The 27,241-nt window shown below is 41.2% G+C and overlaps 2 protein-coding genes across 7 annotated transcripts; both read right to left on the reverse strand.

Moving 5' to 3' along the window:
* Positions 1-1,109: 1,109 nt before the first annotated feature.
* On the reverse strand, positions 1,110-8,043 carry LOC111975812 (cold-inducible RNA-binding protein B). 3 transcript variants are annotated; one of them, XM_024004417.2, is made up of 7 exons: positions 7,945-8,043; positions 6,898-7,012; positions 6,672-6,778; positions 6,420-6,570; positions 3,268-3,358; positions 2,988-3,022; positions 1,110-1,647 (listed from the first exon to the last, which is right to left on the reverse strand). In XM_024004417.2, the coding sequence occupies exons 2-7, from the start codon at positions 6,995-6,997 to the stop codon at positions 1,628-1,630; spliced, it is 504 nt and encodes a 167-aa protein (XP_023860185.1). In that variant the 5' UTR covers positions 6,998-7,012; positions 7,945-8,043; the 3' UTR covers positions 1,110-1,627. The 3 variants fall into 3 exon arrangements, with proteins under 3 accessions (XP_023860185.1, XP_070303634.1, XP_070303635.1); XM_070447533.1 differs by having other exon boundaries at positions 1,249-1,647; positions 2,958-3,022; XM_070447534.1 differs by having other exon boundaries at positions 1,249-1,647; positions 2,958-3,022; positions 7,933-8,015.
* Positions 8,044-9,443: 1,400 nt separating this feature from the next.
* On the reverse strand, positions 9,444-17,774 carry cirbpb (cold inducible RNA binding protein b). Of its 4 annotated transcripts, XM_024004741.2 has the most exons (8): positions 17,415-17,774; positions 16,290-16,399; positions 13,972-14,078; positions 13,754-13,889; positions 13,454-13,646; positions 13,219-13,286; positions 10,682-10,749; positions 9,444-9,684 (listed from the first exon to the last, which is right to left on the reverse strand). In XM_024004741.2, the coding sequence occupies exons 2-7, from the start codon at positions 16,387-16,389 to the stop codon at positions 10,745-10,747; spliced, it is 609 nt and encodes a 202-aa protein (XP_023860509.1). In that variant the 5' UTR covers positions 16,390-16,399; positions 17,415-17,774; the 3' UTR covers positions 9,444-9,684; positions 10,682-10,744. The 4 variants fall into 4 exon arrangements, with proteins under 4 accessions (XP_023860509.1, XP_023860508.1, XP_070303636.1 ...); XM_024004740.2 differs by lacking the exons at positions 9,444-9,684; positions 10,682-10,749 and adding an exon at positions 12,116-12,782; XM_024004739.2 differs by lacking the exons at positions 9,444-9,684; positions 10,682-10,749 and having other exon boundaries at positions 13,181-13,286.
* Positions 17,775-27,241: the final 9,467 nt, after the last annotated feature.

A 27,241-nucleotide genomic window follows, 5' to 3' on the forward strand; every position in this document is an offset into this window, starting at 1 on the left:
TGAAGGATCTGGAGGAGGTCTGTATGGAGGAGTGGGCCAAAATCCCTGCTGCAGTGTGTGCAAACCTGGTCAAGACTACAGGAAACGTATGATCTCTGTAATTGCAAACAGGTTTCTGTACCAAATATTAAGTTCTGCTTTTTCTGATGTATCAAATACTTATGTCATGCAATAAAATGCAAATGAATTACTTAAAAATCATACAATGTGATTTTCAGGATTTTTGTTTTAGATTCCGTCTCTCACAGTTGAAGTGTACCTATGATAAAAATTACAGACCTCTACATGCTTTGTAAGTAGGAAAACCTGCAAAATCGGCAGTGTATCAAATACTTGTTCCCCCCACTGTATATCTATACACATACACTTCTACCCAGATACTCCTTTCAATAGAATCTCAAGTATTCAGTGGTCAGTTTATTAGGTACAATGCCTGCTATATATAGCAAGCCGCAGCCACTTGACTCACGAAAATGGTTCGCTCTTACAGATAGTGAATGGGGTGGTTTACATAATGAACTAGCCACTGAGTGTATAGCTATTAAGTCACCTCTTTTTTTTTTAAACACTTGCAGATGACTAGAATATGGATATGCCTATGTAATGAAACCTGTCCAAACCAGCAACAGATTTATAAATGTTTTATATAGGAAAAATACAACCATGAAGATACAGAACGCTTAAAAAAATCTAATACAAAACCAATCTGATGCTATGACGAGAACAGTTGTGAAATCACTCCATTTGTATCCTCATAGAAAGTATGTTTGTTGAAAAGAGCTTGCAAGTAGTAGAACTGTCCCGCTTCACATTAATTGAACGCTGTGTGTACTTGAAACCATTGTGACTCAGATACACACAAAAAAAATTTGCTTATTTAAAAATGTGCAGCTAATAAAATAAAAACCATTCTCAGAAACCAAAATAAATTAGACAAGAACCTGCCATAGACCGGACAGTCAAGCAACAGGTCAGTGCTCCAGAAAACCAATGAGCAGGTTCTCATTTACCGGAACCCACAGCGATCCTACCCACAGCCCAGTCGATTAGAGAACGTCTCTACTCATACTCTCCTCTCTCAATCAGGAAGAACAGCGCAGACATGGTGGTGATGTTTTCAGACCTTTGTGTGCATTTACCTCATTCAGGCTCATCACCATTATTAGTTGGCAAAACAGTCAATCATAAACAAAATAAGTGCAAGCATTTTTGTACTTTGTTACAAAGCAGAGTTAAAACTACAAAAGCGTTACCATTATCTATCCAAGATATATTCCTTGTCTTTTAGGTTGTGCCTCTTTGCGTGCACGGCCCAAAGTGAGGCAACGGCATACAGCACGAGCCTTGCTCTTTCGAGCTACCCACAAAAACTGTAAATGAAAAAGTTGTTCTCTGCAGTTTTCAATAACAAATAAGGAGGATCAGAAAGTTGAAAAACAAAAACTTGGAATAGACCGGTGGTGGGTGGCTCGGCGTGCGAGCCAGCCCTCCCCGCACTTATCCAGGACTGCTCTTATCTACATGGTCGGTTTCAGAAGATTTAAAGTGTTGCGGAGCAGCAGGCCCTGGGCTGGGACCAGGCCATGCCGGGCCAGGCCCAGACGACAGGCTTCCGGTCGCCTCCGTCCTACCAGCCGCCCTCGTCACCTGTAGAGGAAGTCGGAAAACACACAGGTTACCATGATTCTGTGGAAGGTATGAGGCTTGTTTTTCGAAAGGGGCCCTGCTGCTACTGAACGCTAATCCCTTTTCAAGATACTTAAGATTTGGTAGCAATTTATGCTGGTGTGAATGGCACTGTGACAAAAACATCTGAAGGCAGGCCATCCGAGTATAAACTCATTGTTTCCATTCAGCAAACCCAGTCGCTCCACAAAAGCAATATTACCTTGGTATATTCCATGGACAGAAAAAATGTTGGAAGTACTAAACAAGAGCAGACAGATAGGACAATTGTCCTCCTACTCTTGCAAATAACAGATTACGTCAACCAGAAAGGTGACTGGCTCCACTGTGTATGCAGATCCTAGTACTGCAAGGCAAAGAAGCAAAGTAAAATATACCTCTACAAACAAGCTGCTGCAAGACAGAAAAAGTTTATGACAAGAAAAGCAGGAAGTAGAGAGCTAATGCTATAACCCCTGACAGTTTGCGCCAAGACGGTTGCAGACCGAGAGCCTACCTTGGCTTTTTGCAGTGCTAAACTGGGGCTTCAACATATTGTTTCTTCAGGTCAACATATTTCAACTACAGGAGGCAGCCTCACTGTGCACCACTGAGAACAGCACCGCCTGTTCAGAGAAGAGAAAGCCCAGTGGTTAATGACGAGGTCCCAGGCTCTCCAACAAGGAGGGAAACAAGTACACTAAGGTCCATCTGCAGACCCTCTCTTCCACTGCTGCTCCCTAAAGGAATGGATGCTGAGCTGAAGTGGCATCTTGGGTCTTTCATATACTGCATACCTTTAATGAGCACCAATGACTCATTTTACAATACTAACCAGGTAGGGCATTTGTTTGTGGGAAATGCCCAGTGAACCCACCACTGGGTTCATTTGCAACCCTTCTTTAAGATTAATTATATAGCGCATATTGTGAAAGACAAAAGTGTAACTTGGGAGGGTGTATTTCTTAATATGGTGAGGCAAGAATGGGAATAGGGAACCCGTTTCTCCATTACATATGACTAAAGGAAAGCTTCATACATTGAGAAAATTACTTATTTCATTACTTTAACAGATATTTTCATCCATCGGTTGGCACAACACCATAGAGGGGGCAAACCCAGTCTGGGTGGAGTCCATCCAGCTGCTATACAGGTCAAGGACTTGCCACGGCTCTGGTGTCGATTTGCCGAATACATATCTATGGCAGCTTGCAGTGATGTGGCTGTCCAGGCACCGGATTGGCCACCTATCCTGACTCCCTACACTTGTGTAAGCTTATAAGAAGCCTCACCATAGCTATCGTAGCTGTCTCTGTACGAACCTCCAGAACGATCTCCGTATCCTCCTCCTTGCGCTCTGTGGGCAGAAGAAATGTACATCAGTAAACAAGAAAAGGATGAGCAGTTGAGTAATATCAAATTTAAAAAACATTATTCCTAAAAGTGCTTGCTTACTATCAAAAATAGGCACATAAGCTTCTTGAAATGTGTTAAGATTAATTTATAGAATCTATCCTGTCTTTTCAAATTCTAGCGATTGTCTAACATAGATATGTATATGCAAATGTAACGTCTATGTATCCGAGGTGGTGTATCATTCACCTGTCTTTGTTGTAGTAGCCTCGGTCTGATCCGTATGAGCCGCCACTTCTGTTGTCGTAACGTCCACCGCCATACCCCCGCTCCCCACCACCTGTAATAGAACCTGTGGTCAACAGCTGCCTCAAGGTGGACTAAAAGCAGACATGTATTCATATTATGGTTCAATTAGTTGATAAGAGAATATTGGACACTTTAGTGTTCACATGCAATCACTAGGCTAAGAGATGGTTCAATCAAACCTCTATAGCTACCAGATAACTGCAACAGTCACTGCAAAACAAAAACAAGACACGAGGACATCCCACTGGGCACAGGCGTAAGTTCAACATCTAGTTTTGACTTACAGTAGGTTGAGTTGTTAACTTCTTATGGCTGCAGGGGCAGTATTGAGTAGCTTGGATGAAAGGTGCACAGAGGTGCCCAGAGTAAACGGCCTGCTCCTCAGTCATAGTTGCTAATATATGCATATTATTATTAGTATTGGATAGAAAACACTCTGAAGTTTCTAAAACTGTTTGAATTATGTCTGTGAGTATAACAGAACTCATATGGCAGGCAAAAACCTGAGAAGTTCCAACTTCCTGTTTGGATTTTTTCTGAGGCTGGTAGATTTTCAACCAAGCTCCCATTGAAATTACAGCGAGATATGGATGAGTTTTCACTTCCTACGGCTTCCACTAGATGTCAACAGTCAATAGAACTTTGTCTGATGACTCTAATGTGAAGGAGACAGGAATGATTCCCCACTGCCATGAGGTGACCACACATTGAACACGCGCGTTCACGTGAGAGGCAGCTCCGTTCCATCGCTCAACTGAAGTCAATGTAATTCTCTGGTTGGAACGTTATTCAAGATGTATGTTAACAACATTCTAAAGATTGATTCAATACATCGTTTGACATGTTTCTACTGACTGTTACGGAACTTTTGGACATTTCGTCACATTATAGTGGACGCGCTTTGTGACTTTGGAATTGTTTACCAAACGCGCTAACCAAAGTAGCTAATTGGACATAAATAACGGACATTATCGAACAAATTAAGCATTTATTGTGGACCTGGGATTCCTAGGACTGCATTCTGATGAAGTTCATCAAAGGTAAGGAAACATTTATCATGTATTTTCTGGTTTCTGTTGACTCCAACATGGCGGCTAATTTTACTATTGTTCTGAGCTCCGTCTCAGATTATTGCATGGTTTGCTTTTTCCGTAAAGTTTTTTTTAAATCTGACACAGCGGTTGCGTTAAGAAGAGGTATATCTATAATTCCATGTGTATAACTTGTATTATCATCTACATTTATGATGAATATTTCTGTTGAAACGATGTGGCTATGCACTATCACTGGATGTTTCTGGAACTTGTGAATGTAACGCGCCAATGTAAATATTTTTTTTTATATAAATATGAACTTTATCAAACAAAACATGCATGTATTGTGTAACGAAGTCCTATGAGTGTCATCTGATGAAGATCATCAAAGGTTAGTGATTAATTTGAGCCATATTTCTGCTTTTTGTGACTGCTATCTTTCGCTGGGAAATTGGCTGTGCTTATTGTGGTTTGGTGTGACCTAACATAATCGTTTGTAGTGCTTTCGCTGAAAAGCATATTTGAAATCGGACACTTTGGTGGGATTAACAACAAGATTACCTTTAAAATGGTATAAGACACATGTATGTCTGAGGAATTTTAATTATGAGATTTCTGTTTTTTTAATTTGGCGCCCTGCACTTTCACTGGCTGTTGTCATATCATCCCGTTAGCGGGATTGCAGCCATAAGAAGTTTTAACCTCTTGACGCTAGGGGTCAGATTTTTTTTATTTTAAATAACGTTCCCAAGGTAAACGGACTATTTCTCAGGTCCAGATCGTAGAATATGCATATAATTAGAAAGATAGAAAACACTCCAAAGTTTCCAAAATTGACAAAATATTGTCTGTGAGTATAACAAAACTGATTCTGCAGGCGAAAACCTGACCCGGAAGTGATTTTATTTTTTTATCTGTGTTTCCTTGCCCGTCTTTCTTCCATTTAAAGGGGTATCAACCAGGCTTTAGACATAGTTTCAGGCTTTTATTTTGAAAAATGAGCGAGATTTTTCAAAAGTAGTCAGGTGTCCTTTGATTAGTTCCTGCGCGCGAGAGGGGTAGCTCTCCATTTTCTTTCTCTCTTTTATTGAATAGGTTACGGTCGAAATATTATCGATTATGTTTGTTAAAAAACAACCTGAGGATTGATTATAAAAAACATTTGACATGTTTCTACGAACATTACGGATACTTTTTGGAATTTTCGTCAAACGGAACGAGGCTTTGGTTTTCTAAACATAACGCGCAAACCAAATGGCGTTTTGTTATAAAAGTAATATTTATCGAACAAAAAGAAAATTTATTGTGTAACTGGGAGTCTCGTGAGTGCAAACATCCGAAGATTATCAAAGGTAAGCGATTAATTGTATTGCTTTTCTGACTTTCGTGACCATGCTAATTTGGGGCTAGCTGTTCTAGCATTGATTGATACACTCACAAAAGCTTGGATTGCTTTCGCTGCAAAGCATATTTTCAAAATCTGACACGATAGGTGGATTAACAACAAGCTAAGTTGTGTTTTGGTATATTTCACTTGTGATTGCATAATTATAAATATTTTTAGTAATATTTTGCGCCCTGCAATTCAGCGGTTGTTTAGGAAAATGATCCCGCTAAAGGGATCCGTAGCGCAGAGAAGTTAACTAATATAAAATCAACAACAACAAACAATTCACCATGTCATTGGATTTAGGTTTTTAAAAAATGACAAAATCCAGGTTGATTACTTTTTTCAAATCCAATCAGTTTTCTACATTGATTCAACAATTATTATTTTATGAGGAAACAACGTTAATTCAACCCATTTTTGCCCAGTGGGATAGGAGTGGTTATTAAGGATGAGGGACCAGAGGGGAGGGTCAGAGCACGGGGTGCACGCACTGACTACTTCTGGTTAGTTCTGCAAGTCACAGAATCCCAGGCTAGCGAAGGTGTGAGGACATCTTTGTAGGGTTGGGACTGGGGTGTCTGTCAGTCACTCCAAGGCAAACATGGGAGGGAAACTGGATGCTGGAGGATAGAAAACAACAAACTTGCCACGTGAGAAGCCACGCCCACCTCTTCCACCACCACCACCTCTGCCTCCACGGAAGTATCCTCCTCCCCCTCTGCCACCCGACGAGCCCCCTCGGAATCCACCTCCGGACCTGCCACCACCACCACCAGACTTGCCAGCCTGGTCGACACGGATCTGTCTGCCGTCAAGTGACTGACACATAAGGTTGGGGGGGAAGATAATACACCATTAATATCATCATTGCACAGTCAAAGAGTTGTGTTCCAGGGCAGAGTTTAGGTTTCATTTGTCACCTTGCCGTTCATGGCCAGCATAGCATCCTTGGCCTCATCCGGGTTCTCAAAGGTGACGAAACCAAAGCCCCTGGACCTCTGAGTTTCCCTGTCTTTAATTACAACAACTAGACAGAGGATTTTTTATTTTTTAAAGTTAGACCATAGACATTCAAAGCATGTTCAAATAGCAGACCACATGCCAAAATAAAGAATTACTTGCACCCAATATCCAACAGTTAGTTACCTTCAGATATTTGCCCATATTTGGAGAACACATCTTCTAATGACTGTTCATTAGTGTCAAAGCTCAGGCCACCCACAAAAAGCTTCCCTTCGTCAGACATCCTTCCTTTTAACCACTGTAGAAGGGGATAACATGTGTATTATGGATGCAGTGGTTCAGATTGTTAACTAGTAGCAGGTTATTTTGGATTCAAACACCTGTTCATGTTCTGTTCTTGCAATGGTGCAAATACACGCAGTAATAAAATGTAATTCAAGCTAACAGTTGATGGCTTGATAAAAAAAAAGTATTTTGTATTGCGAAAAAAAAAAAAAAATCAGCGAGATCCTAGCAAAGAGTTTGAGATAGTCGAGCAAGAAGCACAAACGCGTATGGGGGTTTACGTCGGAAAGGCCCAAGATCATCCTGCCCCCGGTAACAAGCTAGTTGTGCTGTCTTCCCTTTCCAATATACCGTAGCTAAAGCGCAACCTTACGGTAGCTAGTGAGCTACCTAGCCAATGAAATGTGCGTTCTCTCAAAAAGCACGCCTCGCTGGACAAGCGGATGACCGTGGTGCGATTTTTATTTGAATCCGTAAACTAGCCAACTGGTGTATGTACACAATGCAGTTCCCCGCCCCCATGTGTACTATGCCTAGCTAGATTCAACTCCCTTTGTTCAACATTGTCCAGCTAAACCACAACGGCCTTTACAATAGTGCTATCGTAATGTAATGGGAGCCCCTGGTAGCCAGCCATCACTGCGTCATTGCATCGACTAGTGAGCGCGCTCGCAGAGTAAAATGGTTGGGATTGCCTTGCTTTAACGAGGAATGCAAGGAAGGGGGACTTTCGCATGCCACCACAATATAATTGTCCATACATTGACTTTGAATTAAATTTACAATCATGAGAATGTTATCGTAGGCTAACTGCTAGTTACATATATAGCCACGTCCAGACTTCTCGGGTGTCAGACCCTAATTTACCGCGACACCATCTTGTTACTGTCCCTAAATTAAAAGCTTAAACACAAAAGGCTATTACACTCTTACCGCCGACAAAACCGTGATACTCTTCCAACCGAACTGCAGTAGATGGGAACGAATGTGTTGCGGGGCCTCCTGGTTTATGTATTTTTGAGACCTTTGCGATTACGCCCATCTGATTAATATTAAGTAGATAAACGCTATCTGACCCAACATATCAACTCAACTCGATTTGCTTTTAATCAGTCAATGGTCGCGAACTCATGCATGTTAAGTTGTAGCATCAACTAGACTGATAAGTAAAAACAAAAGTATAACTGCCCGTGCCGTGGGCTCATTTAAGTCGATGCATTTTTTGGTTCAATGAAGGTCAAATCATTTAGTTGTTCCCAACATCAGGTCCTCAAAAAACAAGTGTTAGATCTTAGTGTCCTGTACTACAACATAGCTAAATGTTGACATTAAAGGAATGTCCTATAACAAATATACCAGAGTATCTTGTTTTGCACACTTTGTACAAAATAATAAAGACAGAGAAGCAAAACGTTCTAAAAAAAATTGTTGACCAACTAAGTTAATTTGATGACTTCAACACCAAAAAATGTCAGTTATGTATACTGGTAATACAGGTATCACATGTTGTTTCTTGTTACATACAGCCAGTAGCAGTGTGTGGTTAAAACCACAACCTGTGTTGTGATAAGTGTGTTTGCTCGATAACCTGTTAATTCATATGCCTTGCCTAAAGGCTGAGAAGACAGCTGCAGAATAAATTCAACTACATCTTTGTTTAATCACAAAACCACATAGCAACCTCTGTCCAGTGAAGTCCAGAGCATATTGCATGTACACTAACATCACCTACAGCATGGTTAAGCAACTTCATTTCAGACAACTAAAACAGATTTAGAACCCGAGTTCCTCAAGTCGCAAAGAAAACAGGCACTGCCTCCTATTCCAGCACCATTTTTTATCATCAAAGCACCTCTGCTTAGTCTAGTGACAAGACATCCCCCCAAAAATTGTCCAATCAACGTAAGCCAAATGTGGCTGTCCATGGTTCTGATTGTCCGCACGCGTGTTCATGCAAGTAAAAAACGTCAACTCACCCTACTTGTAGAGAAACGACAGGGCCACCCTTTACTATGTTGACGAAGCAGTCTCACCATGTCATGTAGTACACACTTATGTTCTGGGCTACCTGGCTAAAATTCTTACTCGCCTAGCTTCCATTCATGGGCAACGTTAGCTAGTTACAGGCAGCAACAATGTCATACTCATTTGGACCAGACAGCATCAGATAACCTACGCATAGAGAGGCGGTGTTTAGCTCGCTCGATGCTTTCTCCTGTAATACAGTCAACTTCTGGGGAATTGAAGAAACAATTTGAAACAGACTAAAATGTGTTTTTTGAATTTTATTTCTTCTGTAGCCTGGCTTCCATGAATACACGCAACTGCATACAGCATTTAATTAGCATGCAAAATGACAGTATTGTGCATGTTAGTACCAGATTTGATTTCCAATCCCATTTTAAGGCTGGTCTTAAAGTCAGGGCCACGGTCAGGTGCCAAACGTCTAACAAAGCAGATAGAAATGCCATGAATAAAGCAGACAGGATTCCTTACTATACTTGTCAGTGTAATGTTTGTTCTACATGGCATATTTCCATCGCATCATTCAAAGACGCTGCATCCTGCTGAACACGCCCCAGGTCCAGTTCAGCAGCACATCTAATTCAGCCTTCAAGATCTCTCCTGGTAGCGACCTCCCAAGGAGCAGTTTGCCATTTCAGGGCAAGCCATCCTGTGCTGAATCTGGAATAGAAGTCACAATTAGCACGAGAAGAAACAGTAAATGACAGGATTTTTGTACATAGCACTGATAGATTTGTAAACCAAGTCAGTTGTACCATGCAGAGTATATGCTACTGCTAATAATTAAGGCTGGTCCACAAAATGTCAAGTCCGTGCATCTGAACTACAACTAATGAGTAATTATCTATTATTCAAGGTGATTTGTAGACCTTGCTGCAAGGTTTCTCTCCAATGGGAGTTATCCATTGCCGGATGAATGACAAGAGACCGTGGTCTGACTTAAAGCCCCTTAAACAGTCCATCTTTCGACAGACGCAACTGCACAAAAATTTGACCTGAGGACAATGTAGGTTGTAAACGATTTAATACACGTTCATGCGTCCAAATGGCTGTAGCCTATGGTAGTGTTCCCCTGCTCAGACTACGCATGCATCAACCAATGGTTGCATGCCATGTTGTCAAGTGAGTTAACTGAAACACAAAATACCTATCCGGGCGTAATTCTGTCAGGCATTAGCCACACCTGTGCAGAGTAACACACCCTCCATACTTCAATTCATTTGTGAGGGCCATAGGGCAAAAGAGAAGTGTTTGAGTCTCCCCTGTCCATAGACTGGTCTTTATAGTTTGTAGGCCAAACCGTTCAGATGCTACAGATGTTTGCGAAAACAGATTCAGGACATCTCATGATAGCTCAACCTTCCACCAGACCCGAAAAGCAAACACCTGCTCTTTAGCTCAGATTTTGATCAGGATTTTTTTATTAGGTTACTTAGATTAATAGATTTAAGGATTGAACATGAACTGATTTAATAAATTCAAAAACCCTTTTTACAGTGATAAGCTACCTGCCTAAAGGACAGATGAAAGTAGGGTTCCACAACACTGCTTTCACCAATCCATTCAGTGATTTCATATTGAAGGGGGAACACAAAACAGGGCCTATGAATTCAGCGGCAAGGTATTCAGTACACATGCCATGCCAGAAAACACCCACCTAGAAAGCATCGGCAGGAACCAGTCGCAGTCAGGCCTCGAGTTAGTTGCTCACATCCAACGCTTAACCTGATCGTGTAACGAGAAGGGTAATTAGTTTTGAGTACAGCTTGAGGGCAACAATGACAAGGCATGCATTTGCTTATCAATATCAACCTAGCAAAGAACTAGATGTGTTGAACAGCATTAACTTTTAGCATTAGACAATATTAACCACAAGTTTTGAAAGCTAGACATTTATACTAAACTGTACATAGTGATACACTTGACAAGAAAAAGGTGAGTCTAGAATTTAAGATGAAGACAACTTTGCAATCACTGGGAGAACAGTACAAAACACTGGTTTCACAGATGGATCAAACGTAGGAGAATATTGTGTTTTACACTAGGGATACTTTAGCAATGACTGCTCATGGAATTTGCAAAAGCTCAATGTTTTTTTTCAGAGGCTCTAGTAGTCCCCTCGGTCTAATGGGGGACAGGGTGAAACGTTTCTCCAAAAACTGGATACTTTACTGGACGTTCTCATGCAACTCTGGGTATTGAACAGTAACATCTAGGGCCTGAGGAAGTGACAGCGGTGCTTGGGCAAAGTTGAAGGTAGATAAGATGGACATCAAAATGAGAACTGTTTGAGGGATGCGAACAGGAGAGCAAAAGTCGTTACCTCACATTACTGGCCTATATCCACTTATGAACTAGCCAAGAGAGCAGCATTCACCAGAGAGGATTCACATGTCGGTAGGCACAACACTTCATTCTCCAAGGACTTTGTTGATTTCCAAAACGATAGTAGAGCTCTTGGGCGCAATGAAGCGTTATAAAAGAACCAGTGCCAGCACCAGGATGACATTTCATTTCTATTCTGCTTCAATACCCCCAGCCCCCCGTACATTGACTAGCTTCAGCATCAGGGTAGACCCTTTAGCATGTTCTGAGTATTAATTCAGAGGACCTCCCAATATTCCTAAATGAGACTTACACCCAGCCACCCTTTCAAAATGAAATCCTGCTTTCCAGCAGACTATGCCATCATTTCGCTCAACCCACTTACTAAATCCCTCACTACCACTAACATTACATAACATTCAGCTGGCTTAGTGAACAGGCTATAGTTCTTTGAAGGCACAATAAATCAGAGCATTTTCAACGGAGTTGTTTAATAGGCTTCATGAAGCCAGGATATACAAAAAAATCTTAGGTGTTGGTTAACAGAACAGAGAGCACATATCCTTGAAGTAACATTGAGAGTGAACGTTCAGTCCATCAGCATATTATGCACATGTTTGCAAAGAGCAAAGTACCTTAGGCCAACTGCAGAAGGCTGCAACTAACACCTAATATACAGCTCAAAGAGCTGAAGTAGGTTCACCAGTCAAAGTAATTCACTCTTTGGATACCGAGTATTGACAAATCTTTAGCAATATCAAGGCGGTCTGCTGGAAACCAGTGCTCCCACTTAGCATTCCTACCTTGCTACACTAAAGGAATGCATTACAGAACTGAAGGAGCAAAATGTCTTTAGAGCACAATCACAGCTTTTCCAGCTTCTAGTGTAAATTTCATAGATCTAATTTTTTAAAGACCAGAATTCACTACAACTCCAGTTAAAATGAGATTAAATGGAAACATGTCGCTACTGATATTTGAGTCTTTCGATTGAGCAGGAACATCGTCAAGTTTGAATTTGTCTTAGAAGCTATCAGGCTGTGTTGAACAGGTTACGATTCAACAGTAGAAACAGGTTTAATTGCAAACAAAGGCATTTTTATAAAATTATCAAATTTGATTCTCCCAGTGCATTCTCCCTGCAACAGGAGGGCATATTGAGCTTAAGGTACTCAGACCCTTACTGAGCATCAAGGCTTACAGTAATTAAATGCTACAGGATTTCAGTTACTGCCATGAGGACAGAGATCCTGAAGAATACTTTCAACACGATAAAAAAGGACTAAAGATGCTGATTTGTTAAAGAAAACACTAGAACCAGATACCACAAACAGAAAAAAAAAAGTCTTCGAAGAGCGCATCTTTAAAAAAACAGCCAGCGATGGGACGATCTTGCAATCAGGAAGTTTGTTTTTGTTTTTACTCGTGTGTAGCTGAGGACAAGAAGTAGGCACAAGTGTAAAGGCACTGCAGCATTCTGACATTTCTCACAGTAGACTAGAGCCTATTTATATTTTGTGCCACAGTTATCATTGCAACAGGAAAGCACCAGGACAAGGGCATTGAAAGAACCTATGCCTCTTCAAAAGGAAACTGAGTGAAAAAAATCTAGGAATGTCTTTCTGCTTTTGGATAGTGTGGTAGAGGGCTGGATATCCATCGTTTCAAAGAAATATTTGATTCTTTGAGCAGACATGAGTATTTTAACATACTAATCCAAGAGGGCACAAGCTTTCGGTTTCTGAGCAACAAAGTCTTACAGGGGTCGTTCTGGGAGTCTATGCAATCATGTCCAGTTCCTCCTAAACATTTCTAGTTCGTACTAACAGTGAGATCATGGCAACAACTAGGCTACATCATTATACTTACCATAGCTGTCATAGCTGTCTCTGTAGGATCCCCCAGAGCGCCCACCATAACCACCTTCTCCTCCACTCCTAAAAAGGGGGACAAATGAAAGCCGGTTAACAGAAACCAAGGAAAATACATGTCGGCTCAGGTACACGATTATCCTAGAAATAACTTCTGTAGCTTAAATCCTATGTTATTAAAACAAGGACTGATCACTTAGTACTTAGAGAACTAAACTATGCAACATTCTTACCTGGCCTCTCTGTAACCTCCGCTGCCACCCCCAGAGGAGTATCCTCCTCCACCACCACCACCACTCCTGTAGCCACCCCCATAGCTGCGGTCCCCGCCACCCCCATAGCTGCGGTCCCCGCCATAGCTGCGGTCCCCACCATAGCTGCGGTCCCCACCATAGCTTCTTTCTCCCCCACTATAACCTCCACCACCTAGGACAAAATTAAGAGGATTTCAGTCAAAGGACCTTCACCTTGGAGCAAGTTAAACACTAAAAAGGAGGGGTGTGACATGGAGCAAATGGACGCTAACCACTTACCTCTTCCTCTGCCTCCTCTGAAGCCGCCAGATCCGCCCCTGAAGCCACCAGAACCACCCCTGAAGCCACCACCGCGGTCAGATCTTCCTCCTGACTTGCCAGCTTCATCCACACGAATCATCCTGCCATCGACCGACTAAACAGGGGNGGGGAATCTATAATACCAATGATTTACGTCAGTCAAAGATATGCATGTGTCTGGGAAACCATCCCCTCACCTTGCCATTCATTGCAGCCATTGCGTCTTTGGCATCTTCAGGGTTTTCAAAAGTCACAAAGCCGAAACCCCTGGATCTCTGCGTCTCACGGTCTCTGACAACGTCGACTGAAAAACAAAACGTCAACCACCCACTCAATATTGACAGTTTAATTTTTTTATCCGTTATTTTACCAGGTAAGTTGACTGAGAACACGTTCTCATTTACAGGAACAGCCTGGGGAATAGTTACAGGGGAGAAGGGGATGAATGAGCCAATTGTAAACTGGCCAGAGTCAGTTTACAATATGGCCAAAGTCCACTCTAGACTGCACAGGTAGAAACAGATGGGTGTTTTCTGGCTCAAAGGGGGAGCGGTCAGCGACAATTGAATTTTGTCGTTACATTTAAACCAACCATTTTTGCCACAAGCAGATTCTCAGCTTGTTTCCTGCAATTATATACATTCTGTTATGGCGCCGAGAGAATTTCTCAGGTGTAAATGTTGGGTGACGAGACACTGACGTTATGCGAGAATTCTACAAACAGCAGTAAACAAATCTAGTCTCTCTACATTCCAACGTAGGCATCAAAATGCATAAATATTTAACACATGCAGTAGTTAGCCATGTCTAAAAGTATCAATACTGTACTTCATGAAATGTATGTTATGAGCCCAAATGAACAGCAAGTGTCCTGCTAAGGTTGAACTGTGGGACAACCCTTTTTGTGAAACCTGCAAAATTGGTACTAATACTAGTGACATATTGCTAAGTAGTTTGGTCCTGAGGGCATTTCACAGTCATCCTTGGATGGAAAATATTTCAAACGTTTATTTCGGTCATTGAATTAAGTGTCTAGTGGCTATAAAATGGAACAGGAAAAACATCAATTTTCACATGCATTTATTGCTTTATTGTAGGCACTAAAATCCTTACACTTCATTTATCGTAAGACTGATAGCAGGGACTTTCAGACGAGGCTTGTGGGCACCAGAGCAAAACAGAGCACCATTGTGTTCTCGAGTGTCTCAACTTTCCAATGAGGTATATTAGTGTGCATCCAAAACCGGTGAGACGCTAAAGACGGAAGTCAGCAATAGAGGCTGTACCCACTTCAGACACCAATGTGTTCGTGACATCTTTTAATTGATTAGTCAGTAGTTTGTAGGCCAAAGCGTTTGGACACTACATACGATTGTGAGAAGACCAATTTTTAGAATCTCACGGTCTGACAAAACCAGCTCTAGCGCTGCCACCCTTCACCGCAGAAGGGCGATATCAGCAGATTGAGAAGCAGCCCATGCAAAACATATCTAGCTTAACCCATCATACTATGGCAGGGGAAAGAGTTCTAAATTATATGGAATTATTTGCAAGTCATACCAAGGATCATTTAGCCATTTGATTTAGAATAAGACGAGAAAACAAATCAATTTAATGGAAAATGCTTGACCTTACTACTATTTGCCCATACAAACACATTGAATAACAGATTCATTACATGGAACAGATGTTTCTTAAAAGGAAATGTGTTCTGGAGTGTCTCACCTATATCAGATAAGACCAGGAAACATTTGTTTTTACATGCATTTAACATCAATTATTTTTTGCATTAAACAGACATTGGTTGGATTTATTATTATTCTTTAAACAGTATACAAAGTAATTACAGAAATTGTTACAAATCATTTCACATAAAAAGCATTAAGATTTGTGATTATGGCCACCATAATTTAAAACTGAGCTTAAATTACTGTAATTCCTCATGTACTGCTAATACGCATATTAATTTCATAAGTATATTTTATTCGAATAATCTGTGTTCCATCACCCTGAATTTCATTATATGCACAACCGAATCTTAAGATATTGGACAAAATGTGATTGGGGGGGGTTGTCATTTAACTGTCCACAACCTTTTCCATCACTTGAAAATAAGATCTCAGCAATGGTAAATGCTGAACATTCTCATGAATTAAAATGTTTTGTGTTCCACGGAAGCTGTTCTATAACATTGAACACAAAGTATATATAACACCAGACCCAAAGTCATCTTTGAACCATTAACACCACATTTCCGGCTATAATGCATTTTGCCATGGCTAATGTGTCATTTTGCGCAAGTATAAAATGAATACTGAAATTCATTGGTTTTGGAATTAAATTCACTGACTAGCTATATTGGTGATTGTTATCAGATTTAAATATATATAGGTCCAGTTTAGTCATTTAATTTCACATGTTTTTTTCCATCCCGATTGTACTCGCTCTTTTTTTCTTTTTCGGCCCGCCCAAAGATGACAATGGCATAAAAATCCCCGATCTGGATCCAACATACCTTTAGCAATGTTTCCATATTTTGAAAACGCCTCTTCCAGTGAAGTTTCATCGGTGTCAAAACACAATCCTCCAACAAAAAGCTTCCCTTCGTCAGACATCTTGGATTATCTAGAAGGGAATAATTTAAGAGTAAGACCTACAAACAGTTCATAAATCTGAGCATGGCAACACATGCTCGCTGTTTGAAGAATGTGACAAAGTCCTGTAAAAAAAAAACTTAGAAAAGCACCAACTGGCTTTCACATGCGGATGGCACCACGATGCCATACATTTTAAGCGATAGAACGCCATTTTCTTCCACCCATCGGTTCGTTTTCAAATGCGTGGAGTAGCCATGTTTTAACCCGTGCAGTAAAGTTAGCTACGCATAATGTATAATTTAGCTGGCCAACTAGCTAGTTACACTGGAATGTTGGAAATTATCAAAGATGGCGATTAACTAACTAGATAGCGACGCTAGACAAACACCCACAGCTCCCAGTCCCAAACAAAGCCAGACCAGTTAGCCAACGTTAGCAGGCCAAACCAGTCAAATTAGCCATTTCAAGCCACTCGGTACACATGGCCCAGATATTGCCCATCCTGCAACGTAAACTAGCGTATTAAAGGGTAGTTAAAGTTAACTAAACAGCGGCAGTAAGTAACATTACTTGCCACGCAGTGCAAAATCTTAGCCAGCTAACGTAGGTGACGGTTTGCTAGCTAGCAGCGTGCATTAACAGTACTGTAGCGAACGGCCATTTTGTAGGGAATGTAGTAACTGACGTTGCTGGTTAACGTTGCTTTTAGATCGACTTTGAAATACCATCCAGCTGTAACGTCAAATAGTGAAAATACGAGTAAAAACTGTCATTCAAAATAGAGTAAGGTTGAAGGACAAGTTACATGCGAAATGGGGTCGAGTAACGTTAATAAAAGGCTAACGTTAATCTATTCTCCTTAATCGACGAGTAAACGTTAGCTTGTCTAAATTGCAGAGCTAGCTAACTTTGGCTAGCAAGTATTTGTCAAAGACAATAACTTCCCATAGGAACGCAAATTGCAGGGTCGAAATTAACAATGCAATTTTAGTAGGCCTATGTTTCCCCCGCTAATTATTAGAATTGGGTGGATCTCTACTCACCTCTGTGTAGTTTGGCGCCGTCTGAGAAAGATGTTAAAATGGCTCCTGTTTATGAGCTCTTCTTCTTCTTCGTGTGGTCTTCCGGTATACTAGACGCTTTGTTGCGTATCGCTGCCATTCACAGGTCAGAGTGTGAATTACACATTTTGTTCACAAAAAAGGATCTACCTGCAGACCGCTGTTATTACATGTTACATTCCGCGCCCACTGCCAAACACACCAAGACAGTTCAGGAGACTGGAAAGATTTGGTATGGGTCCCCAGATCCTCAAAAAGTTCTACAGCTGCACCATCAAGAGGTCCCGTGTGGCTCAGTTGGTAGAGCATGGCGCTTGCAACGCCAGGGTTGTGGGTTCATTCCCCACGGGGGGACCACGATGAATATGTATGAACTTTCCAATTTGTAAGTCGCTCTGGATAAGAGCGTCTGCTAAATGACTTAAATGTAAATGTAAGAGCATCCTAGTATGGCAACTGCTTGGCATCTTGACCGTATGGCCCAGTACATCACTAGGGCCAAGCTTCCTGACATCCATGACTTATATACTAGGCGGTGTCAGAGGAAGGCCCAAAAAATGATCAAAGACTCCAGTCACCCAAGTCATACTGTTCTCTCTGCTACGGCATGGCAAGCGGTAACGGAGCACCAAGTCTAGGACCAAAAGGCTCCTTAACAGGTTCTAGCCATAAGACTGTGGAACAATTAATCAAATGGGCATCCAGCCTTTTCATATTGACCTCACTTTAGTTTATTTAGTAAATATTTTCTTAACTCTATTTCTTGAACTGCATTGTTTGTGAAGGGCTTGTAAGTAAGCATTGCACGGCGCATGTGTCAAATACAATTTGATGTGCCACAGACTAGGTAGATACTGCACCGGATGTATAAATGTGAAGCATCCGTTTGGCGTTTCCACTCACTACCAAATATGGTGATGAGAGGAAGCCCATTGTCCGGAGAGAAGTGGGAGAAGACGGAGCAAGATGGATTTTGGCCGACATTTTGCACAAAAAAAATATTGATTAAACATTTGATCGCCATATAGTTTTCTTTTTCCAAAACTAGAATCTGTAACAGAGTGGACTGCGTTTTGTAGACTTTACCCTTTGCCAAAGTTGACAAAAATTGTGTTTTATTTTATTTTATAGTGCCACGAAGAGTTGGGTTGGCTACGCTAGCTAGCGACTTCCCTCGCCGTAACGTTACCAGAACTGTGGGAAAGCAGTGCTAAGCAGGCGGGGGAAAAGGACGCTAGGGTTTTCTAATTTGGAAAATGTCCATCCTCCGTCCTCGTTAGTAGGCAAACGGACGACTGTCCTCCCCTCCACGATAGCCTCATTTTGACAAGGAAGTGTCCTTTGTGGGAACGTTTTGAAGTCTGCCACACCCCCTGTGAATCAGCGATTGTTTTCTCTAAGGAGAAAAAGCATGCAAACATTTAAAAACGATTACCTTTGACCTTTTTCAAAAGGATGACGGAGGAGTTGTGAAAATACTACTGTACCGGTGTTCCCTAGCTAGCGGCCTCCTTTAATGTTTTTTTGGGGCGGTTGGCATCCAACATTGGTGCATTACCGCAACTGTGCTGTAGTGTGGGCCAAAGGAACCACATATAGTGCGCGGAGCATGTAGTAAAGGACATCTAAATTGACTGGGGGAGGGGGTCAGTGGTCCAAAATATTTTTTTTATTGGGCACAGGGAGTGTGTTTTGACCCTGGTTTACATTCACCCTTCTACTAATATTTTCCCTATAAAAAATGGCTTGACTTACTTTTTATATTACCCTAATAAAGTTTAGAAACGTTTGTGAAGGCTTGGTATGGTGTGGCTATTATTAAACTTTAGCTACTGCATGACTATGATATGAAGGCAGTGTGCCCCGGCGCTCCAACTGGCTCAACACTTGAACTTGAGGTGAGGAAGTCTGTTTCAGGCCTACTAGAGTTACTATTATAATCTAACAATATAATGCTTGTCTTTATAAAAAACATTTAGATAGAATTTTAATGAATTAGCCTCCTTCTGCACGTCTATATCTAAATCGCAGATGCTGTAGCCATCTGGCATAAAGACATCTCAGTGTTGTAGCATGCCCCTGGCATATCTCTCTGGGGTTAGGCCTAAGCTTCTCTTCCTTTATATAGGCTATATACAGTGCATTCGGAAAGTATTCAGTTTTTCCACATTTTGTTACGTTACAGCCTTATTCTAAAATTGATTCAATTGCCCCCCCTCAGCAGTCTACACACAATACCTGCAAAACATCAGTCTCAACGTCAACAGTGACTCTGGAATGCTGGCCTTCTAGGCAGAGTTGCAAAGCAAACGCCATATCTCAGACTGGCCAATGAAAAGAAAAGATTAAGATGGGAAACAGAACACAGACACTGGACAGAGGACCTCTTCCTAGAAGGCCAGCATCCCGGAGCTGACGTTGAGACTGGTGTTTTGCGGGTACTAGTTAATGAAGCTGCCAGTTGAAGACTTGTGAGGCGTCTGTTTCTCAAACTAGACACTCTCATGTACTTGTCCTCTTGCTCAGTTGTGCACTGGGGCCTCCCACTCTTCTTTCTATTCTGTTTAGAGCCACTTTGCGCTGTTCTGTGAAGGGAGTAGTACACAGCGTTGTATGGGATCTTCAGTGTCTTGGCAATTTCTCACATGTAATAGCCTTCATTTCTCAGAACAAAAATAGACTGACGGGTTTCAGAAGAAAGTCCTTTGTTTCTGGCCATTTTGAGACGTAATCAAACCCACAAATGCTGATGCTCCAGATACTCAACTCATCTAAAGAAGGCCTGTTTTATTGCTTCTTAAATCAGCACAACAGTTTTCAGCTGTGCTAACATAATTGCAAAAGGGTTTTCTAATTATCAATTAGCCTTTTAAAATTATCAACTTGGATTAGCTAACACAACGTGCCATTGGAACACAGGAGTGATGGTTGCTGATAATGGGCCTCTGTACGCCTATGTAGATATTCCATTAAAAATCAGCTGTTTCCAGCTACAATAGACATTTACAACATGAACAATGTCTACACTGTATTTCTGATCAATTTGATGTTATTTTAATGGACAAGAAATGTGGTTTTCTTTCAAAAACAAGGACATTTCTAAGTGACCCCAACATTTCTAACAGTAGTGTACATAAATAAGGTAATTTTTTAAAATTTAATTTATACATTTGCAAACATTTCTAAATCCCATGTTTTCGCTTTGTCATTATGGGGTTTTGTGTGTAGATTGATGAGGGGAAAAAATAATTGAATCAATTTTGAACAAGACTGTGACGTAACAAAATGTGAAAAAAGTCAACGGGTCTGAATGCTTTTCCGAATGCACTGTATATATATTTATTAAAATATTTATATCATACAGTGGACACCTAAGCCTATGTATCCAATGCCCTGATACATTTAGTACTCAAATCTCTGACAGCTGAACTGTGAGGTTCATTTTTCTATTTTCATTTTATTTTAAGAATAGTGTTTTTTGTCATTGTTATAGCTGTTTTTAAGGACACGTTAATGTGGCTCATTTGGCCAACATCCCTCGTTTATTGATGGAGCTGTCTGCTCCAGGTCCGATCTGAATGCATATGGATGTCCGTTAAATTTCTCAAATGTCTTGTAAATTAAAATCGGCGCTTCATTTTCCTAAATTAAACTCTGAAATGTTTTTATGAAGATTTTAGAATATTCCCATGAAAATCTGTCGCGAATTGGATGGAAACTTAGCTATAGACACCCTAAAGACTCTGGCAAGTGAACTAGTCCAATGTCACTTTGATTATGCATATCATGGTTCATCAGGAGTCCCAAACATCTAAAGAATAAGTTACCAGTCAAACAATCTTGTAAGAATTGTACTTAAACTCCCCCCTCAGACTTATCTGGAGGTTGAGCATCTTTTGTATCTATCTTTGTAATGTGTCTGTATTTATGAAATTGAATATGTATTTGTGTAAAAAATAGGTACCACAATGGAAATAAGTCCCAACTTTATTGTGCAATCCCAGTCACTTTGAAAAATCATTGTGTATAAATGTATTTTTTAAACTGATAAATAAAGTCAATCAGTTAATCCAAATTGTGCAGTGGCCAACTGATGAATGGAAAGAGACATCTGTTACAAAACACCAAAAAGTTTGACATTTGGAGATTATCAATCCAAGCCTTCGATATTGGGTAAGCCTACAAGGTAGGGAGGGATCTATTTTCTGTTTGTCGATATTGACATAGTCTCTTTATTGTGGTGTTGCAAATGCAAACTGTGATATTAATAAAGTGCCCGAAGTCGGTATGCTTTGTTTAGTGGTTATGTGGTGCATTGGCACAGAAACTTATTGGTGGAAAATGAGTTGCATATATTTTATATCATTGCAAATATTGAATCAAAATGTATAACATCTGATTCCCCCTAGCTGATCATTGTCTGCAGTCGGCTCTGATAGTGAAGTAATGAAACAGGCAGAGAGTGAGCTTGTCTGTGGAGGTCCGCAAACTCTCAATCTTCTGGCCCGTAGTCCTGTGTGGCATCGACAGTGCCACAAAAGCATACTGAAGTGACCATATCCACATTGATAAACACAGGGTCGCTACAGTTATTGTTATTTTTGGCCATAAACATAATTTTGAGTTAATTCAAAGCGGGGAGAGGATGTTCAATTTATTTTACAGTACAAGGGGAGGGTCATGTGAAAATATGTTTAATATTGGGGAATGGAATTGCATTTTGTTTTATGACACTTTGAGTTGGACCAGCGGGTTAGGAACAAAAGTTCTCACTGGATAACATATCCACGCATGAAGCGCTCATTCTTTCTGGGCGGAGGACACACAGAAAATCAACACAAGTCCACTTTTGGTTTCTTTGACTGAGTTAGAAGTACCCAGCTTCTTGTTGCTGATGACGTGGACGTTTCGAGCTTTCACTAACCAATTCCGTCTTGAGTTTTTTTTGGAGAGGAGCATGTAAACATCACTCCCATTGTTGATTCATACGTGAGATTAGTAGGCTTGTATTCGGGAGACTAAGGTTTTTTACGGTTTGCACTTGGCGCCATTCTTTCTGCATTGCGTCATCCTCCCTTCCCCTCCCTGTTTATGAGCATCTGTGTGAGTCATGAATAAATAACTCAAGTTGTGTGTGTGCATGCCTCGAGTAGTTTCTCCGCAGTCCAGTGGGTGGCGGTAAAGCAACAGTATAGTTCACATCATAACCACCCTGTTGTGGACAAGTAGGCCAAATAAAATAAAATCTTGTGGGTAGGCTAGGTCTACCGTATTTTCAATCATTCTCTTAAGACGTGTGGTATTATTGTCATGTTATTTTGACTACTCTTGGTGTAAGAGTTAGACTGACAGTTGCAGGAACCTGAGTTCGAGCAAATATTAAACTAACCCAAGAAAGGACATCTGCTTTGTTTCAAATGAGAGAAAGGACGCACTGTGGGCAGAACAAGCCAGTTTCCCCTTTAATTTATTTGTGATTTGAGCCAGGGTGCTACTTCTCAATTCGCTGCATTGGGGTCTGGGATGGCACCATGAGGTGCACATGGACATGAGAAAATGGAGGTATACCTGGGGGGCATGTTTCCTGAAGATAGGGATTTTACATTTTCACTTGTTCTCTGAAATAAGCCAAAGCTACTGTATGTAGGCTACATTAAGTCTACAAACCAAAGGCAAGGGCCCAAACAGAATAAAACATGCCAAAGATAAGCATGCCATTCAAAATACCTATTCACCAGACCTGTCTGATCAGATCGACAGTTTTGCAGCCCCTCCAATGTTGCTGTTCTTGCACTACACAAGACAGAGGAGCATATTGGTGCCGACCACAGCCAGGCTATAAATACCAGAGCTGCCGGGCCAACGTGAGTGCTGCGATCCTCTGCCTTACCTCCTACACGCTCTGCGGCTTCCTGTTCGTTACCACGGTTTTCCACCCAATGCTGACTGCCTCACCGCCTCCTCATTCTCTCTCTCTCTCAGCTATAGGCTGGTTCACAATGTCCCATTATTCACCCAGGACCCCAAAACATTAGTAATAATTCAAATAATGTGAGAGAAGAGTGATGAATGCCACAAAACGTGCACATTTAAACTTATCTATTAGTATGTGTGTCTGTGCAACCTCAATTAATGGTAGCCTATGGAATGCAGATGAGATTAACAGAATGTTTCATTCTAGTGTAGCTGCACTAACATACAGTCAGATGAAGGGGGTTGCTGTAAGTGCTAGCTGCCTGGACCAGTTCTTCCAGAAGTTTATTGACTGCAGCAGATAGTGTTGTGTCCTGGCAGTGGATTCTCTGTTAGATGTTGATTGCTATTATGTGAATGCAGCATTGCAGAGGCAGTGTGAACCTGGATGTGTTCAGGCTTGGCTGCCATACGTGTTGCTTAACTCATACTGATTATCCCAAACAACAGAACTGTCTGCTCTGGTTCTGAGCACCACTGCCATGTCAAAACGGACAACGAAAGAAAAAACAAGACCTCTGCTAAAATAGGATAGCAATGGTCATTCTTGAATTGCGGTGGCATTTGGGCAAGGCATTTTGGAAAAAATGAACATAATTTATTTAAATGTATTTGGGTACATCTTCCCATTCTAAATCAACTAATACGGCAGAATCATTTTTACCATTATGATACCATTGTGCCACCAGTAGGAGTAGTAACACCTATGATGGTAATACTAATTCAAATGTTTAGGTTATCGAGGATTTTCTTAAACGGAGGCCACATATTCTCTAATATAATGTCTTTAAACCCTTTAAAAATAATTTACTGAAGTGATATGATTAATCATTTTGCTCACAATGTAATTAACGTTCATTAAAATTGACTAACACCAAGTGACACTTTGATTTAGACACACCAATTATCAATGGAATCCTCAAATTTATGACATACTAAAAGGGTGTGATTAGCCAATAACAGTTTGCCACTGGAAGGAATGCTCAAGATCATTGTATGTCTTTGTAATGAGTGATTATCAAGGCTTTAACATTTACCTATGACATAAAACTGAGGGACAAAAATAGTTATTTTAATAGCCTCCTTTGTTTTTATAGATTCTTATAATATATTCAATATTTTTGTTCACTTTACTGCATTCAAAATAATATATCTCTTAATCCCTACAACTTGTCACTACAACTCTACACATCACTACTGGGACATGCCAATTTGCTTACCCCCAGTACTTTAATTAAACAATGAATAAACATAACATTTACAGATATGGATCTGTTGGTCACACAAAAAGGTAGGGACGTGGATCAGAAAACAAGTCAGTATCTGTTGTGACCACCATTTGCCTCATGCAGTGTGACACATCTCGTTTGCATCGAGTTGATCAGGCCATTGATTGTGACATGTTATCCCACTCTTCCTCAATGGCTGTGCGAAGTTGCTGGATATTGGCGGGAACTTGAACACTCTGTCATACACACCGATCCAGAGCATCCCAAACATGCTCAATGGATGACATGTCTGGTGGGTATGCAAGCCATGGAAGAACTTGGACATTTTCAGCTTCCAGGAAATGTGTACAGATCCTTGCAACATGGGGCTGTGCATTATCATGCTGTAACATGAGGTGATGGCGGCAAATTAATGGCAGTACAATGGGCCTCAGGATCTCGTCACGGTATCTCTTTGCATTTAAATTGCTATCGACAGAATGCAATTGTGTTGTTGTGGATAGCTTATGCCTGTCAATACCATAACCCCACCTCCACTATGGGGCACTCTGTTCACAATGTCAACATCAGCAAACTGCTCACCCACACGACGCCATCTGCCCGGTACAGTTGTAGTCGGATTCATCCGTGAGGAGCACACTTTGCCAGCGTGCCAGTGGCCATCGAATGTAAGCATTTGCCCACTGAAGTCGGTTACTACGCTGAACTGCAGTCAGGTCAAGACCCTGGTGAGGACAACAAGCACGCAGATGAGCTTTCCTAAGACGGTTTCTGACAGTTTCATCAGCTGTCCACGTGGCTGGTCTCAGACGATCCTGCAGGTGAAGAAGCCGGATGTGGAGGTCCGGGGCTGGCGTGGTTACAAATGGCCTGCGATTGTGAGGCCGGTTGGACGTACTGCCAAATTCTCTAAAACAATGTTGGAGGTCGGCTGATGGTAGAGAAATTAACATTAAATTATCTGGCAACAGCTCTGGTGGACATTCCTGCAGTCAGCATGCCAATTGCATGCTCCCTCTGTGGCAATGTGTTGTGTGACAAAACTGCACATTTTAGAGTGGCCGTTTATTGTTCTCAGCAGTTTAATCAGCTTCTTGATATGCCACACCTGTCAGGTGGATGGATTATCTTGGAAGGGGAGAAATGCTCGCTAACAGGGATGTAAACAAATTTGTGCACGAAATTTGAGAGAAATATGTTTTTTTGTGCGTATGGAACATTTCTGGAATCTTTTATTTCAGCTCATGAAACATGGGATCAACACTTTACATGTTGTGTTTATATTTTTGTTCAGTGTATTTGTCCATTTTAAAAGGTTTTCATGGTTGCAAAGGAACATTTGCCACTGCAATTCAAGAACGTTGTACAATCAGAAGTCACTGTATGTAACAAAAGTACAAGCACCAATCGCATAAATAGCATGCCTTACACATTTGCTCCCCCTTTAAGCTATATTACACTGACCACACCTCCCAGAAGAGAAGAATACATCTACCAATGTTGAAAACGTTCAGATATACAGCTGAAATAGCAGCTCCTGATGCAAACCATGGCCCTGTCTCTTTAAGAGGTAAAATAAGATCACATTGTTATTCTGGGTTTGTCCACATGCTGCTTGTGGAGGTGGACGGATAGTGGTGGTGTGGAGATGTGTAGGAGTCTCGAAACATGTGTCTCCGGGGGGCAATATGGATTAGGGAGAGAGAGGGAAGGAGAGGGGGGTGGGGGGGGTGTAGACAGCCAGAGAAAAAGAGGATAGTCCTTTCAGTGTCCTCTCTGCTTTATAGATCTTCCATGGTGGAAATTGGATAATTTCCCCAAAGATTCTCCCAAGTGGTGCTGTGCCGTGACTAGTCAAAGCTATTAGTAGACCTCTAATTCTGTCATTATGTGGAGACCACAGCTGATGCCTTGGATGCTACACTTCCCCGATTTCAGCACTGTACTGATCATTTTCACTTGTCAATATAAAGCTAACTTCAACCATTGTTTTTGAGATGTAGGCATATCCTGGAAAGGGCTTTGCATTTTTTCCCCAATCACCTTAGAAAGCCCATTCACAGCAGGCTCAATGCAATAAATCAATGTATTAAGTGTTAAGTAACATGCTGCAGTCCCTACACCTAAGCGTTAGACTAGTGATTAAAGTTAATTGTAATTATTGAAATGCTCTATGGTGGTGCTAGAGTGAATTGAAGGGCTCACACAGATGAAGGGGGGAGAGGCTGGAGAGGGTTGGCAGTACTCCAGGTGAAGAGGAGGTGAGTCATGCTTAACTCAGACAGACTATTTGTGTGTGTGTGTGTGTGTGTGTGTGTGTGTGTGTGGTGTGTGTGTGTGTGTGTGCAGTGTGTGAAATCTGTGCATGCCTCTGTGTATGTGTGTTTTTGTGCCCATTTGATGAGGATGTGTGGGTGAGCATGTGCAAGAAATAGTCATGGTCCATGTGACCTATATCAAACTGCTAAGGGACGGAGGAACCTGTAAGTACAACACACACACACACAAACACACACAAACACCACACACACACACACACACACACACACACACACACACACACACACACACACACACACACACACACACACACACACACACACCACC

The sequence above is a fragment of the Salvelinus sp. IW2-2015 genome, linkage group LG16 (assembly GCF_002910315.2).
Source record: "Salvelinus sp. IW2-2015 linkage group LG16, ASM291031v2, whole genome shotgun sequence".
Lineage (NCBI taxonomy): Eukaryota > Metazoa > Chordata > Actinopteri > Salmoniformes > Salmonidae > Salvelinus > Salvelinus sp. IW2-2015.

What these genes read in the sequence shown, in the direction of transcription:
- cirbpb (XM_070447535.1), bottom strand. Translation starts at nt 16,389, where the DNA reads ATGTCTGACGAAGGGAAGCTTTTTGTTGGAGGATTGTGTTTTGACACC. An exon ending in ATATGGAAACATTGCTAAAG is followed by an intron (nt 14,079 to 16,289) that starts GTATGTTGGATC and finishes TTTGTTTTTCAG; the next exon opens with TCGACGTTGTCAGAGACCGT. An exon ending in CAGAGGAGGCAGAGGAAGAG is followed by an intron (nt 13,647 to 13,753) that starts GTAAGTGGTTAG and finishes ATTTTGTCCTAG; the next exon opens with GTGGTGGAGGTTATAGTGGG.
- LOC111975812 (XM_070447533.1), bottom strand. Translation starts at nt 6,997, where the DNA reads ATGTCTGACGAAGGGAAGCTTTTTGTGGGTGGCCTGAGCTTTGACACT. An exon ending in TGCTGGCCATGAACGGCAAG is followed by an intron (nt 6,571 to 6,671) that starts GTGACAAATGAA and finishes CTTATGTGTCAG; the next exon opens with TCACTTGACGGCAGACAGAT. An exon ending in GGCTACTACAACAAAGACAG is followed by an intron (nt 3,023 to 3,267) that starts GTGAATGATACA and finishes TTCTGCCCACAG; the next exon opens with AGCGCAAGGAGGAGGATACG.